Source organism: Mustelus asterias, chromosome 11 (assembly GCF_964213995.1).
Source record: "Mustelus asterias chromosome 11, sMusAst1.hap1.1, whole genome shotgun sequence".
In the NCBI taxonomy this organism is placed as follows: Eukaryota; Metazoa; Chordata; class Chondrichthyes; order Carcharhiniformes; family Triakidae; genus Mustelus; species Mustelus asterias.
In genome coordinates, this window is record NC_135811.1 from 75,529,568 (window position 1) to 75,547,666 (window position 18,099).

General features: G+C 42.3%; 1 protein-coding gene across 1 annotated transcript in view; it reads right to left on the reverse strand.

Moving 5' to 3' along the window:
* The window catches only part of myo1d (myosin 1D), a 562,434-nt gene that overhangs the window by 184,932 nt on the left and 359,403 nt on the right, over window positions 1–18,099 (reverse strand). The window contains exon 19 of the mRNA XM_078223777.1: window positions 7,429–7,533. Coding sequence (XP_078079903.1) covers window positions 7,429–7,533 — 105 coding nt within the window. The remainder of the gene's footprint in view (window positions 1–7,428; window positions 7,534–18,099) is intronic.

The window sequence follows — 18,099 nt, forward strand, 5'->3', positions numbered from 1 at the left end:
ACATCAGTATTAGAAGTGCCATATGGAGAGAAATTTCGGGGCAGAGTTTCAGTTAAGACTGAAATTGACAAATATCTTTACACGTATAAACAGGTGTTGCCAAAACAAGCATGTGATTGGAGGAGTGGGATTTTTGCAATTTGAAAAAAAATACAGGAATGGTGCAATGTAGGATAGTACAATAAATCTGGAATGACAAAAGGAAATTCTTGGGAGGAAAAATAGAAATGTCCTTTGCGATTTTATCTATTTCAGTTTTGAAATAAGTGCAGATGTTAAACTTTGTGCCAAAACCTGGGAAGATCAATATCTGGTGAGATTTGGTGTTGTTTATTCCTGTGTATACTCTCAGTATTTTTTTATCCCAATGGAAATTACTGATATTGCACAATGTGAAACATGATCTAAGACCTAGCATGATCCTGTATTTTATAATATAGGTCTGCATTCACTCTGGAAATCTTTACAACTATGTCAACTGAAAGATGACTTTTTTCTAAAAATGCATAACTGGAAACATGGCTTTAGCCTTGCCAGCTATCTATCGTGTTTCACAGACCCATGAAAATTCATGCAACATATCTCAGTTTAGCTCATCATGTTTCCAAGAATATTTGGATGCAGTATTTTGTACAGCCAAGATACTGTGTGCCATTCAATAGCCCTTTTTAGGCCCATGTCTCAGTTGGCAAGAAGTCAGTAGCATTAAAAGCCATATGCTAGTGTCCCCACCTAGGTGTCTCAATGACAATGTGCCAGTGATAGCTAAGCTAGGTAGTTCATGCCCTAAGTGCCTGCATCTGCCCAGTGTCTGGATGTTGGCAGGAGGCCGGTAATGCACTTTTCCTGCCAGCAACTGGTATGACATTGTGAACATCAGGGGAGATTCTGGACAGAATGCCTAATGCAAGCACCACACCCCTAATTAGGACATGATTGCATAATACAATAGGGGCATTGAACATCAGTTCAGCTGTTAATGAGTATTGATATTGCTGCTGTGCATCTCATGGCCTCAATAACTGCTTCATTAAAAACTGAGCGGCAACCTTCCAACAGCAAAGGAGACAGAAGGCGCCTGTTTTTAAAAATTTTCCTTTAAGCCTGCGAGGTTTACGTGGAACTTTTAAAAAAAACCAATCTTTCATGGGCTGTTTTGTTTTCTCTCCTGTGTTTCAAACTTGTTTATTCAAAGTAGAGAAGAATTGCTAGATTCTAAATGGTCCCGGTGGATTGGAAAATAGTAAACATAACATTGTTAATCAAGAAAGAAGGGAAAGAGAAAACAGGGAACAAAGGCCTGTTAGCCTGGCATAACAGTCATAGGGAAAATGCTAGAATCTATTATTAGACCTGTGATAAGTTTTTTGAACTTGCAACTAAAGAGTGGACCGGGGGAAACATTGGATATACCTGGAATTCTTAGATACAGTTTAATGTGCTGCATTAGAAGTCAATACACACAATTAGGACTCATGCCAATGGAGATAGTAATTAACATGGATTAAGGATTAGTCAACAGACATGAAAAAGAGAGTAGAAAAAACAGATAATTTTCAGGTTGTTTGGGCGTATCTACCAGAGTACCACAAGAATCAGTGCTTGGGTCTCAACGACTTACAGACTTATATCAATAACTTAGATGAGGGGATGGGGTATCTTCTTTATTTATTCTTTCAAGGGATGTGGACATCACTAGCTAGGCCATCCCTAATTTTCCTTGAAAAGATGGTGGCGAGCTCCTTTCTTGAACCGCTGCAGTCCATGTGGTAGTTGCACACCCACAGTGCTGCTCGGAATGGAGTTCCAGGATTTTGACCCAGTGACAGTAAAGGAATGACGATATAGTTCCAAATCAGGAGAGTTTATGGCTTGGAGGGGAACTTGCAGTTGGTGGTGTTCCCATGCTGCCTTTGTTCTTCTAGGTGAGAGAGGGTTTAAAAGGTGCTGTCAAAGGTTACTGATCTCACAAAGTCAGTGGAGAATTAAGTTATGAGGGAGACGCAGGGGTTTTAAAGGGTATTGTCAGGTTTAGTGAGTGAGAAAGAACGTTGCAGATGGAAATATGTGAAGAAATGTAAAATTATTCACTTTGATAGGAAAACGGAATATTGTTTTAAATGGCTGAGAAATGTTGGTATTCAGAGGGAGTAGTCACAGAAAGTTGACATGCAGGTACAGCAAACAATTAGGAAAGGCAAACTTGTTCATTTTTCTTACATTGGCATTGGAGTATAAAGGCAGGAATTTCACGACCCAAGTCAGGAAATTTCCCAACTTGGCAGATCCATCTTGGCTTAAAACGCTGAAGCACACACAATTTTTATTTGGGAGGGGCGTGTGGGTATGGGATGGAGTTGTGTCCACCATCCCCAGAGGCCAATCTTAGGTTGCCATGCTGGTGGGTGAGTGCTGAGGCAGGCTGATGAGAAGGTTCCTACCTTTGTTCTGAGAGACTTTATCCCAGTTGTTATAAAAGTAGTTAGGTCCTCTGCCTCTCACTTGCCCTCCCCACCCCCCCACCAACTCCTCAAACCCTCTATGCTAACTCAGTCAAAATAAGCATCGAGATATTTGCAAAAGAAACCACAGAAATAACTTATTATAACCACTTAAGGATGTCAATTCACTTATCCAAACACATTCCCTGCTGAGCTAATGCTTTTATTGGTCTGGGCCCTCAGCAAAGCATGATTTATTTGCACAAGCTTAAGAGATGAGACATGTTTGAAACCTCTGTTATTGATACATTGGTCTGTCTGATTGACACTTTTATAGAGTTGCAGGAACAGCAATTTTTCTTTCAAGGAACATTCCTGAATGGATGTTTATTTTCCTTAGTAGTTCTACTCTTGCCATTGTTATTATATCACAGGAACATAGGAATTAGGAGCAGAAGTAGGCAACTCAGCCCTTCGAGCCTGCTCTGCCATTCAATCAGATCATAACTGATCTCTTTTTAGTCTCATATCCACCTCCCTACCTGTTCCCTATATCCCTTTAATCCATTAAAAAAAAAATCAGAATCTATCTCCTTCTTGAAACCATTTAATGATTCAGACTCCACCGCGCTATGGGGCAGCGAGTTCCACAAATTTATCACCCTCTGCGAGAAGTAATTCCTCCTCATCTCAGTTTTAAATCCACCGCCTCTCAACCTATGCCTATGACCTCTTGTTCCAGATTGCCCCACAAGGGGAAACATTTGGTCTACGTTTACTTTATCAATCCCTTTTAATATTTTATATACCTTGATCAGATCCCCTCTCACCTTTCTAAACTCCAGCGAGTATAAGCCCAAACTGTTTAATTGCTCCTCATACGTTAACCCTTTCATCCCCGGAATCAATCTGGTGAACCTCCTCTGAACTGCCTCCAATGCCACCATATCCTTTCTCAAATAAGGACACCAAAACTGGGCACAATACTCCAGATGTGGTCTCACCAACAACCTATACAATTGCAACAACACTTCTCTACTTTTATACCCCAGTCCTTTTGCAATAAATGCTAACATTCCATTTGTCTTTATTATTACATGCTGTACCTGCATACTGACTTTCTGCAAATCATGAACAAAGACACCCAGATCCCTCTGCCCAAATGCATTTTGAATCTGCTTTCATAGAACATTACAGCGCAGTACAGGCCCTTCGGCCCTCGATGTTAGATAATAATTTGCCTTTCTATTTTTTCGGCCAAAATGGACAACCTTACACTTATCCACATTAAACTCCATCTGCAAAATTTTGGCCCTTTCTCTGAGCCCATCTATATCGTTCATTACATATATAGTTCATACTATGTGAATGGGCATAAAAGGGCCTTGAGTTTAACTGAAGAGTATGCATCGTCATGAAGAGTAGCTGGGATGCATGGGTGAGGTTTTTTGAGTTTAATTTTCAAAAGTTATCTGAATCAAGACTATAGTTAACAACTCCAGTGACATGCCATGAACTACAAGTTAAGAGGACGCTGGCCCCACTCCACAAAATTGCGGGAAACTAGGAGAAGCCTAACCTCACAACGGAGCCAGGCAGGGTGGGGGTGCAGGGTGAGGGATTGCTACCAACACGCTTATCCCACACTGGCGAAAATCATCAGTGCTGGGAATAGGGACAGGAATCCTGGAATCTGGTTCCACCATCATTTTAAATAGCTCTGGAGTCTTCCAGACACTACAAAAATCCAGCCTAAGAATAAAAAGGTTGCATTATAATTGTATAGGTCCTTGATGAGGCCACACCCAGAATATAGTTTTGATTTTCTTACCAAGAAAAGGAAATATTTGCCTCAGAGGGGATATCATAAAGGTTTACTTGATTGATCATGGAATGAAAGATTGTTCTATGGGAGGGATTGAGTAGACTAAGCATAGAATATAGGAACTGGAGCAGGATATTCAGTCATAGAATCATAGAATCCCTACAGTGCAGAAGGAGGCCATTCGGCCCATCGAGTCTGCACCGACCACAATCCCACCCAGGCCCTACCCCCACACATTTTACCCCCTAATCCCTCTAATTTACGCATCTCCGGACTCTAAGGGGCAATTTTTAACCGAGCCAATCAACCTAACCCGCACATCTTTGGACTGTGGGAGGAAACCGGAGCACCCGGAGGAAACCCACGCAGACACGAGGAGAATGTGCAAACTCCACACAGACAGTGACCCAAGCCGGGAATCGAACCCGGGACCCTGGAGCTGTGAAGCAGCAGTGCTAACCACTGTGCTACCGTACCTTCGAGTCTACTCCACCATTCAATATCATGGCTGATCATCTAGCTCAACAACATACTCATGCATTCTCCCCATACCTCTCAACACCTTTAGAGTCTAGAGATCTGTCCATTTCATCTATTCAACCTCCACAGCCTTCTGTAGTAGAGAATTCCACAAGTTCACCATCCTTTGAGAGAAGAGATTTCTCCATGTCTCAGTCATAAATGACCTACCCTGTATCTTGAGACCGTGACCCCTTGTTATAGACTGGTTATGATGCCCTTGCCAATATTCTTCAATCAACAGATTATCTGTAATTTATCTCATTGCTGTTTGTGGGATGTTGTAGTCTGCAAATTGGTTGTCATAACCACACTTCAAAAATATTTCTTTAGCAGATAAGTTGTTTGGGATGTTCTGAAGTTATGCAGTAAAAGCAATACATTCAAGTTGGCACTTTACTCCAGTCAGTTAGGGGGTCAGAGAAAAATCATCAGGCTAGACATAAACATTGAAGGATAAAAGCAAAATACTCGGGATGCTGGAGATCGGAAATGGAAAGAGTGAAACATTAACCCTGTTTCTCTTTCCACACATGCTGCCAGACCTGATGAATATTTCCAGCACTGTTTAAAAAAAGATGTTCTTTGCCAGCCTGAACTCTTCCATTTTTTCCCTAACCATTTGAACCAACATGTAGCCTTCTTACCTCCATGGTATTCCACAAAGTCACAATATCTGAGAATATCTTGTGCTTATCAAAATAGTTGGGAAATTAAAGACTTTCTTCAATTTGAGCACACTCCTCCATTAGTATCAACATTTCCAGGTTAAGTAGAGCTTTACCTAATGCACGGTATGGAAATATAGCTCCTCTCACTCAAGTCTCAGTCCCAAAGTCAGAATGACATCCTTATTGTAATCTTGCTCCATCTCTCAATCCAGCCAACTCATTGGAGGAGAGACTGAGAAAGTAGAGAGAATTAGAATATCTTCTCCAGGTGCGCTGAAGTGCAGCTCAAAAATCTTTTAAAGAAGCCACTGTATTCGATGCACTGCATTGTGAAATATATGCATGTTGTAAAAATATGTTTTCTCTCCTGCACTGAGAAAGTTAGCAGCACATCTGCTGACATTGTGACTATTTCTGAATGTTAATTTCAGTGTACATCTGTTGGGCATTTATTAGAAAATAATTCTGAGACTATTCAAACAGGCAGCGTCTATTCTACCATCTCATGTTTAAAAGCTTTTGTTTTTTTTTCCTGTTCTTATTAAGAAAATGTCACTGTTTGGGAATGGTGCACTTGCACATTACTGTAAAGTACTGGTGTCAAATGCAGTAGTTATTTTGAGCACAAGATTATCTTATATTGAATAGCTCCTGCTTGATTTCCAAATGAAAAGTTCGAACGAAAGACTGTTTAGAATAAAGGAGCAGGTCCTGTGGGACAACCAACATCCTCCATTCCCAGAACATTTCCTCCTTATGCATGTTTTTCTAAATTTTACTTGGGAGGTAAGCATTGCAAGCACAGCCAAGATTTGTTTCCAATCCCTAATTGCCTTTGAGAGAGTCTTGGTAAGCCACACTCTTGAACCTAATATCTCCCCCCCAACTCACTATACTGTGGCTCGATCGAGCCAATATCTCATCCAAATGGACTTCTTTGTTTTGAACCTTGACAGAAATCTCAGCAAGTTTTCTAGTTTGAGCCACTGGAAACAGTTTCGATCACTTGACATAAAGGTTGGGGGAAGCTGGGTGGTGAACTGCCAAGGGGACTTTGGAGGCAAATGGTGAGGAAGTGTCATGGAATCATATAATGCAGAGGAGGCCTTTGACTCATCATGCTTGTATCAGTTCTTTGAAAGAACTATCCATTTAGTCCTGCCCCACATAGCTTGACAAATCGTTCCCTTCCATTTTAAAAATTACCATTAAATATGCTTCCATCACATTTTCAGGCAATGCAGGCAGTATAACTTGCCATGTGAAAAAAATATCCTCATCTCCCTGGTTCTTCAGGTGTTCATTCAGGTCCTAACCCTTTACTGAGTAAAAAAGGTTCCCCTCCTCCCAGCGCCATGTCGTCTTTGGTTCTTCTGTCACTTATATTAAATCAGTGTCCTCTGATTCTTGATGCTTCTACCAATGAGAAGAATTATCTCCTCTGCTCAGATCTCTCTTTGAAAACTCCCTTTATCTTCCTTTCCTCTAAAAAGAAAATTTTCACAACAATCTCTCATCTCTCCACATAACTGGAATCCCTCAACTAGGTACTATTCTCGCAGATCTTCCCTGAACCCTTTCAAAGGCCTGGACTCCCTTCCTACAGCATAATGCACAGAACAATACTCCAGCTGAGACCAAACTAGTGATTTATTTTATCAAAATTGAAAATAGCATTGGATAGGTTTGAGTGAGTTGGTAATTTAGAGTCTATGAGAACAGCTAGATAGATGGCTGACAGAATCTTTTCTTCACTTAATCATATAGAATGTATGCTGATTTCATTTATTTCCCTTCTGAGTTAATTGACAATGATTGTGACCATCTGGGATCAGCTAATTCAGGCTCTATGTTCTCCTGTATCGCAACAGGTGATTTATTCACTGAATTATTGGGAATGCAAAAGTTATACAGACTGATGAGAATTGAGATGCTTCTGTCAACTTGCCGTCAAAATAAATCATGCGCTTACCTTCCGTACATGACTGGAAAAGAGTGTGTTCATGTATTTGTCTTTTCGCTTCAGCTCACTGGCTCTTGCAGAGAAGGCAGGTGTCATCTGTGGGTTATCCCGTTTCTGAAAAAGTAACCAAGCGCTGGTAAGCGACTTTTTCAGTCCCATCACAAAGACAGTTGCTGACTTCTAGCCCTTCACCAAAATGACTGTGATTGTAATCCCACCAACGCGAGATAATCCTGCTTTTTGCTGTTCGTAACAATTATGTTTCAAAACTACCGTACTTTTTAAACATGAAGAAAGTGGTAATTAAAAACTTAATTGGAAATTATGGAGCCACTGTGAAGGTGAAACCAGTCCTGAAGTTGTGACTTGAAGACAGAACTCCCAGGAGGAATATCCCTTAAATTGAGACAACTCACTTCATTTGCAATGTGAAAAAATAACACTTTCAAGAACAATACATTAACAAAACAAACTGATTCATCAAGGCTTGTGAAAGTTGTGAAAAGGGAAAATGACATACAAATTGTAAATTTGGAGTCACGTTACATTTAGTGATTAAAATGTTTTAATTTGCAGTTTAGTTTCACACACTATCATTCTCAGCCTGACAGACTGGAAATAGATTCTGCTTGATCAGGCAACAGACTTTTTCAGGCCTCTGGTAGCAACCTGACACAGTGGAAAAATCAAATCCCTAGACATCTGATTCTTTCTTACACTGGGTATATGACCTCAGGAAAGTCATGTCCAACATTTGTCTTTAGACAGTGTCTAGGATCTATTTTTATGTTCTCTTTCTCAGATCAAAGTCCCAAGAAGGACGACAGAATTTGACAGCATAGGAGGGGGCTATTTGCCATTCGTGTCAATGCCAACTCGCAATCCAAAACTGAACCCACTGGTCTGCTCTCTCCCCATCACTGTTATTTTTCTCTGCTTCAAATATTTGACTCTTCCAACAAAAATGTTACAATTATCAAAAAGGAAACTAAAATTAAGTATTTAAAAAAATATTTTATCTGGTTATTTTTGATGGGTTGTGGATGTCACTGGAAAGGCCAGCATTTATTACCCATCCCTAATTGCCCATGAACTGAATGACTTGATGGGCCTTTTCAGAGGGCGGCATGGTGGCACTGTGCTTAGCACTGCTGCCTCTCAGCGCCAGGAACCCGGGTTCGATTCCTGCCTTGGGTGACTGTGGGGAGTTTGAACGTTCTCCCCATGCCGGTGTGTATTTCCTCTGGGTGCTCCGCTTTACTCTCACTCTACAAAGATCTGCAGGTTAGGTGGATTAGCCATGGTAAATGCGTGGGGCTAATGGGATAGGGCAGAAGCGAGAGTGGGATGCGCTTTGAGAGTCAGTGCTGACTTGATGGGCCGAATGGCCTCTTTCTACACTGTAGGGATTCTATGGTTCTGTTCCATGGGATTTAAGAGTCAACCACATTACAATGAGTCTGGAGTCACTGTAGGTCAGACCAGGTAAGGATGGCAGATTTCCTTCCCTAAAGGACATTAGTCCAGATTAAACCACTTGGGTTTTGGCGACAAACAGCAATAGTTTCATGGTCGTCATTAGAGCTTTAATTCCAGATTTTTTTGAATTGAAATTGCCAGAATGGGATTCAAACCTGGGTCCTTGGAGCATTATCCCAGGTCTCTGGATTACGAGTCCAGCAACAATACCAATGTATCAGTTTCCCCACTCCTCCCCTAAAGGACATTAATGAATTAGATGGGTTTTACAACAAACTATGATAATTCAATGGTCAGAGACTAGGGCCACGATTCTCCTATCTGCACCTGCCACTTTTCTGGCCGGGAGACGTGCGTCTGTGGCCTTGAACGGGAATTTGTGCATGCGGGGGGAACACATGCGCATCTCCCAGAGTCGGCAAGCAGTCGACTGCCAGACCACGCTGGAAACCAACGGGAAGGTAGGTAAGTCATTTAAATCTTTTAAAAATCTATTTTATGAATTATCGGGACCTTTCAGGTGCCAATCGAATCTTCCACCCCGCCAGAAGTACTTCATTCCGGCGGAGTTCAGACTAGCTCCCCATGTTTGGGGAACTAGCGGGAGACCCCGCTGGAATGAAGGGGGGTAATCGGGACACTCCAGAGAGTCAGGCAGCAGGGGGGGAATGGTGCCTCTGGGCACTGCCCAAGGGGCAAAGTGCCCATGCCCAGGGGGCACCTTGGCACTGCCCATTGGACATTGGGCAGTGCCAAGGGGACATGGCCTATTGTGGGCAGGGCCTGGGTGCAATCAGTCGGGGTGGGGGGGGGTCCCACTGCTACTCTGCATGGTGATGGGTCTGGGATGGAGGGAGGGCAGCAATTGGGGCGGGCTGGGAGGGGGAGGGGGTGTCTGGTGGGGTGAGGGGGGTGGGGGGAAAATCACCACTGCTGGGGTGTGGGGCCTGAGCATTGGAGCGCTCCGAGACAGAGGGGGGGGGCATGACTGGCCCGGGAATTGTTGTGGGGGCCGTGATCGGGCCATGGGAGGGGGCTGAAGGGGCAACACTGTGGCGGTCCCGGGCTGGCCAGCAAACGGGAGTTTGACAGTTTGGGGCCATTGCGCATGCACAGAGCTCCAGAACTGGCAAACTCCGGCGCGAATAGGCCCTGCCCCACTGGGTTTTTAATGAGAGTCACGTCTGGGTCCTCTGCATTGCACAGAGTGCAGAGATTCGGGTGAGAAGCTGACCTGTCAGAACTGGCGCAATCGAGAACAGTTTTGCTGCCAATACAGCACTTTTGGGAGAATGGCCCCCAAGATTTCAGTTCCGGACTGTATTAATTGAATTTAAATTCCACCAGCTGCCCAGATAGTATTATTTGATCTGGTGCCTGCCGCAGAGCATTAGCCTCGGCCTCTTTGTCCAGTGACATTACTGCTGTGCCACAATTTCATAAATGTCATTTATCTCTGTCTTCAGTTACATTTGTATCTCTTTACAAAAAATAAAAATGAGGGAAGTACACAGTGTAGGAACAATGATGAAATAATAAAATCTTACAACAAGGAGGCTATTTATTGTACTGCACCCACGCCAGTGTTTGGCATGAGTTAGCCACACTTAGACCCATTGGCCCTGATTTTACTGGCACGGCCGCCCCAAAATTGGGGGGGGGGGGGGGCGCAATCTTACGAGCCTTGGACGGCTCGTGCCAGTAAAACCAGGGCCATTCTCTTTCCTTATCCCCATACTCTTCAACATTTTTTGGTTTACAAATATTTCGCCACCTCCCTTAATGAAAGTTATTAAGGATTGTTTTTGGTACAGGATTCGATGTCCTAACACCCTCTCTGTTACAAGTTCCTAACTTCTTCTGTTCCTTTTGCATGAATAAAATCCTAAAACACTGAAGAAAAGATACAAGTCAATGCTTTTATGAACTAAGTTCTGATGACGGTTATCTTTTCTCTTTCAGTTGTGATTAGACTTATTTCACATTTCCATCACTTTCAATTCTCACTTCAAACTTCCAACAGTAAGGGGGGGGATAAGATACAAACTCCATTCCTTGCTTCATTTTTACCAGTATTTCAATCATTAGCACTGGGTTTGATGCAGTCCTCTTCTGTTCGAAGGCAGGATAACTGCACTGCAGAACTCCTTGATTTTTTTTCAGCTGCAGCGAAGCTATACTCAGTTCTCACAGAGAATAACATACTATGGCAATTTATCTTCTCAGAGCTTGAAATGCTGCATTCCCAGCACCAGTATAGCTTACTGATTTGAGTGTGGGGAAAAGGGAGTCAGGCCCCTCATTTTAGAATGGGATTTATGAAATAATCTCTGCTTAGCTAACTTACTTTTGATGACACGTTGGTCAAGGGGCCATGAAGAGGAGAGGACCATCAGATATTTTGAGTTTGACCCATTGCATAAGCACTCTCTCAATAAATGATCAGTGTGGTGCAACGGTCTTACCCATGTCGCTAGCAAGCTTCTTTCTCAAGTCCTCTGAAAGCACCAACTCTTGTGGGGTTTGCATCTATGGACACAATATCCATTGTGCAATTGGCCCAAATGGCCACTCTTCATTTGGGTGTAAAGGGGAAGCCTTCACAAGGATCCTTAAACTCCGATAGTAAGAAAGGCAATCCAACCGCATCAAGTCAACATGCCCAGCACTGAAGTACTAATCATTCAAAACCAGTTTTGCTGGGCAGGCCATGTAGTTCACCTGCATGACATAGACTCCAAAAGCAATTGCTTTACTCAGAACCTGAGCGTGGCAGGAAACTCCCAGGAATAGAATGGAAACACTTCAGGGATGTCCTCAAAACATCCTGGCCAACCCAGGGACTCCCTGGCATGTGACCAACCAAAAGGGAGAGGGTTATTCAGAAAGGCAAAGAGCACATCAAGGGACTTTATCAGGAGCATGTAGAGGTGATAGTGAGGTGCTGGAGATAGCACACAAACCTCCAAACACCTTATCTGATTGTCTCTTCAAGCCCCACCTGCCCCACACATGGCAGAGTCTGGAGACTGCATTGGACTTATCGGCCATCTCAGGATCCATCAAAATGGAGTGGAAATAAGTCTTTCTTAATCCCAAGGGACTGCCTAAGAAGGCGGCAAAGGAGTAAAAGGGGAAATGGCATTGACACTTGGTCAGCTGATGTCCACCATGCTTTAATAAAGGTCACAGGAACAGATGATGATCAGGAACAAACATCCTGGATGACTTTCCTTGGAATGTGCAGGCAATTACAACAACTACATAATCTGAAACACTGATCTATGTAGGATCATACTGGGCAGTTTATCAGCTCATCGAACCACTAAAGAAGTTGCTTCGAAGTTTGCATATCTGCTAATATGCTGCAAGGCCCATTGGTCTCCATCTCTTCTTTGCACCTCTAATTGAATTGGTTGGTAGTGTTTATTAATGTTGTGACATTAACGACTTGTAGAATGGTGAAAGCAGTGCTTGAAATTCTTTGCACATGCTTGTAAACAGCCCTTGTATTTAAACTGTGCACAAGCAGTTGTCTGATCCCAATGCATTCAGGCTCTACTCGTGACTGGCATGAAATCAATTTAATTGAACAAACAATGGCACCATTTTAACATGACGTGGAGATGCCGGCGTTGGACTGGGGTAAACACAGTAAGAAGTCTAACAACACCAGGGTTAAAGTCCAACAGGTTTATTTGGTAGCAAAAGCCACTTTTGCTACCAAATAAACCTGTTGGACTTTAACCTGGTGTTGTTAGACTTCTTACCATTTTAACATCCATTGCTTTACGTTTTATCAGATCATAGGGGATCATTCTTGCACATGAACACAGCATTTGGTACTGTTACAATGTGGGCTCCTCCCTCATTTGGAAAGACATGGAGGAAGGGTTAACACATCTAGGTCGAAATATAATTGAGAGTCCAACTTCCTTTTATCTTGGAACTAAATGGATAGCTTAAGGGACAACTATTTACAACACACATTCTCAACATGTTTCTGGGACTTTTCTCAGTCTCCATTGTTAACACATAGGCCATTGTCTTCACTGGTAAATATCACGCACCTTCTTCCCAGGAAAACAATCTCAGCCTCCCTCTGATTGCTAACATTCAAACTCTAACCCCCTAACCAAGGCTTACTGCTTACTGGAAGACAATAGAACAGGTCACATGACCCCCAAATTTTACCTTGGGTTTAAAGACACAGTCCCAAAAGCATAACAATCTTATACATTTCATAGTCGTATCACATTTATCTAAATAATTGCAAATTTCAACATCTTAAACATAACTGGTGTTTTACTGGCAGGGTACTTTTGTCAGTAACAGTATTTAATTGGTGTCCTGCATCTCTTTACTAACTATCGAGTTGGCCCAACATTGCACATTCGGATAAATTAAAGTGTTGTTTAAAAATGCACTGCTGATGGTGTCGCCAAGGGAAGAAGGCTCAAAACAGCTGCACTTTGTTCCTGCAGGAAAGTTAAGGTTTCTTCTCAAAAGTGATACATTAGATTTCTTCACACATTAATGTTGGGGAGTAGCTTATAATTTCACTACTACCTGGTGTCAGCACAATACTTGTGGCAGATCCAATCACTTTGCCAGTAGGTCTATGCAATACAAGGATAATGGATGCAAAACAGAGATGTCCATTTCAGAAATCTACATCTAGCAAGTCTTCTTTAACATTAATTACTAGGTGAAGGGCTGCAAGCTCTGGAGTACACCATCAAGATAGAAGTAATAACGCAGAAGACAAAGCAATGGGCCAGAGATGCCAAGCTTGGATTTTAAAATTCCGCATGCTTTAGGAGGAAGGAAAGATTGAAGGAGGTCAGGTGTTCCATAAATTTGCATTTTGCATTGACTGTGAAAGGATCAAGCCACTCATTGACATTTAATGTCAGCAGGATTTTACAGTTTAATATTTCATCCGCCGGAAGCAGCATGACCCAAAATCTGGCCTGAGATACCAAACGGAAGGAAAGGACACCAGACAGGGTTAGAGCCAACAAAGCATGTTGAGTGATATATTGCAAAATGAAAAGCAGCTTAAAAATAAAGCTTGGCATTCATCAATAGGAAATCATAACATTCAATTACATAGGAAGTAACCAGTTCATCTGATATCTTCTCTCTCTATCTCTCCTATCGCAGTCAAAAAAAACTTGCATTTATAGCACCTTTAACAGAATAAAATGTCCCAGGGTGTTTCACAGGAATGTTACCAAACATAAGATGATATTTGGACAAATGACCAAAAACTTGGTCAAAGAGGAAGGTTATAAGAACAGTCTTAAAGAGAGAGGTAGAGGCTGTGGCTCTAGGGAGAAAATTCCAGAGCCAACCAGGCAATTATGTAGTTGAAGACATGGCTGTCAATGGTCGCCAATTGAAATTAGGGATATGCAAGCAGCCAGAATTGGAGAAGCCTGAAGGGTTGTAGGGCTGGAGATTGTTACCGAAATAGGGAGAGGCAAAGCCATGGAAGGATTTGAAAATAAAGATGAGAATTTGAAAACTGAGAAGTCGATGTAGGTCAATGAGCACGGGTGATGTGAGGGCATGGGACATAGTGTGAATTTGGATATGGGCGGCAGAGTTTTGGATATGTTCAATTTTATGGAGGAGGTCTGATAGGATGCATCAGAATAGTCAAGTCTAGAGATAACAAGGATATGGAAAAAGGTTTCAGTGCAGATGAGCTAAGATAGGATCATATTCGGGTCATGTTGTGGACGTGCATATAGGTGGTCTTGGTGATAAAGTGGAAGCTCATCTTTGTGTCAAATAGGATGCAAAGTTTGTGAATGGTCTGGTTTAGCCTCAAGTGTTTGCCAAGGACAGAGATAAAGAGAGTGGCTAGGCAAAGGCAGTTGTCATAAGAACTGAACATAATAGCTTTGTCCACGGTCGCAAGATACAGGGTAGGCCATTTAGAACTGAGGTGAGGAGTAACCTCTTCACTCAGATTGGTGAACCTCTGGAATTCTCTACAATAGAAGGCATGGAAGCCAAGTTACTGAATATATTTAAGAAAAAAATAGATTTCTTGAGTCAAGGGTTATGGGGAGAGCGCAGGAGCATGGCATTGAGATACAGTATCAGCAATGATCATATTGAAAAGCGGAACAGGCTCAAAGGGCCAAATGACATTCTCCTGCTCCTATTTTCTATGTTACACATTTGTGACAAAGCGAGCATTTCTGATCCACCCCTAATTGCCACTGAGATGGTGGTGGTGAGCTGTTTCGTGAACCATGGTGTGCAGTGTTGTTAGGAAGGGAATTTCAGGTTTTTGACCCATTGATAGTGATGGAAAGGCAATATAGTTCCAAATTAGGATGGTGTGTGGCTTACAGGGGAACTTGTAGATGGCGGTGACCCAATGCATCTAATGCCCTTTTCCTTCTAGGTATAGGTTTAGAAGATGTTGTCAAAGATGGAGAGGCAAGTTGCTGTGGTACACACTACGGTCACTTTATGCTAATTGTGGAAGAAGTGAATGTTTAAGGTGGTGGATAGGATGTCGATCAAGTGGACTGCTTTGTCTTGAATAGTATTAAGCTTCTTGAGTGTTGCTGAAGTTGCAGGAATCCAAGCAAGTGGAGAGTATTTCATCACACTCCTGACTCGTGCCTTGTAGATGGTAGACAAACTTTGGAGAGTTAGGAGAGGAGTTACTTAAGTAGAATTCCCAGCCTTTGACCTATCCTTGTAGCCATAGTATTTATATGCTGGTTCCAGTTAAGTTTCTGCTCAACGATAGCCTCCAATATGTTGATGGTGGAGAATTCAATGATGTTAATGCCCTTGAACATCAAAGAAAGATAGTTAGATTCTCTCTTGTTTGAGATGGCGTATCAATGATGGAAGACCATGATGGAAATAGGGCCATTAAAGGGTAGATAGGATAATCCCACAAGTAATGACAGAGAAGAAATATTAATTATTTTGCTTTGGCTTTTTCCTAGGATGATATTTATGACATAGACATTACATTGAATGATGAGATGAGCAATGAAACAGGTCTATTTAAAATGAAAAAGAGGCACACTGAAGAAACTAAAACTCAGAGACTGCAACCATATACAATCATATATTTTAAAATAATCCAGGGAACAGATAGCAGAGACATTACCAAATATATTTAATAATTAATTAGAAAAGGGTCCTGTGCTAGAAATCTGGTGGATAATTAATGTATAATTTGTACATTTAAGTAGGACAAAACATGTCCAGAAAATTATAGACCAGTCAGCTGAACATCGGTGGTAAGTAGAATAATGGGATCCCTACTGAAGAATAGACAAACATGTAGCCATGAAAATATATAATAGACAACACGGATTTCAAAATGGAAAACTAGTTTTTTGCTGAGTTGACAGGGAGAGTAGGTAACGGTAATGAAATAGATCTCATTTATTTAGATTTTCAAAAGGCCTTTGATAAGGTGCCCCATAATTAAGGGAGGACATTAATAAGCCTGAAGAATGTGTAAATAATTGGCAAATGAAGTTGAGCATAGATAAGCGTGATGAAGCAGTGAAAGCGCATGAGCGAGAGGATTTCACAATGATCGATTGATGAGGAAAGATATGGAGGAGGCTTGAATGAAGCATAAACAGCAGCAAGGGCTGGTTAGGCCAAATAGCCTTTTCTATGTCATTATATCCTACATAATCTGATGTAGTCATAGAATCCTACAGTGCAGAAGGAGGCCACTTGGCCCATCGAGTCTGCATCGACCACAATTCCACCCAGGCCCCATCCCCCCATGCATTTACCTTAGCTAGTCCCTGACACCAAAGGACAATTTTAGCATGGTCAATCCACCTAACCCGCACATCTTTGGACTGTGGGAGGAAACCGGAGCACCCGGAGGAAAACCATGCAGACACGGGGAGAATGTGCAAACTCCACACAGACAGTGACCCAAGCCGGGAATCGAACCCGGGTTCCAGGTGCTGTGAAGCAGCAGTGCTAACCACTGTGCCATCCCTTTGCCTGGCATTAGTGTGGTTTAAATGTTATTGCACTTATCAGCCCATTGCTGAATTTTATCCAGGTCTGACTACATGCAAGCACGGATTGCTTCAGTATTTGAGGATTGTGAATGGTTCTGAACACGGCAATCATCAACAAAAATCCCTATTTCTGATCTAATGATGGAGCACAGGTCATTGATGAAGCAACAGTAAATGGTTAGACCTAGGACACTAAGTTGAGGAACACCTGCAGTGATGTCCTGGGGCTGAGATGACTGGTCTCCAACAACCACAGCCATCTTTCTTTGCACTAGACCCGACACCAGCCAATGAGCAGTTTCCCTGCTGATTCCCATCAATTTCAATTTTACTGCAGTTCCTTGATACCACACTCAGTTAAATACTGCTTTGATGTCAAGGGCAGTCACTCTCAACCCACCTGTGGAATATAGTTCTTTTATCCATGTTTGGAGCAATGGCTTAAAGAGGTCTGGTGCCAAGTGTCCCTGGTAGCACCCAAGCAGAGCATCAGTGAGCAGGTAATTGCTCTGTATTTGCCATTTGGTGTCACTGTCAATGACACCTTCCATCACTGTGTTGATGGTTGAGAATAGACTGATGGATGTTAATTGGCCTGTCTGGATTTATCACACTAAGACAACTTTTCACACTGTTGGTTAGATGTTAATGTATCTGCACTGAAACAGGTTGACTGGGGCACAGATAATTCTGGAGAACAAATCTCCAGTGCTACAGCTGGGATGTTGTCAAGGCCCATAAACCTTTCCTGTATCCATGCCTTTTGGCATTTCTCGCTATTGCATGGAGTGACTTGAATTGGCTGATGATTGGGGTCTGCGATGGAGCTCAGAAGAAAGCTGAGATGGAACATTTGCTCAGCTCTTTTGGTTGAAGATGATTACAAATGCTTCAGCCTTGTCTTTTGCACAGACATGTTCCCAGTTTAAGGAGGTTTGGATGCCAGGCCAGCAGACTGATAGATTTTGGACCATGCCAGAATCGAGTGAGGCTACGGTGAAGCATAGCTGTGTGTCACTATCATATGTATGTGCACACCAGCATAATCAATAATTTACAAGAGATTTAAACATTGCCTTCCTCCTCCCCTCACAGTTGAAAAAGGAAGGAGGGAAGGGTAAGATTCATGCTAAATGTGCTCTCATTCTCTAGCTTTCTCTTTTTT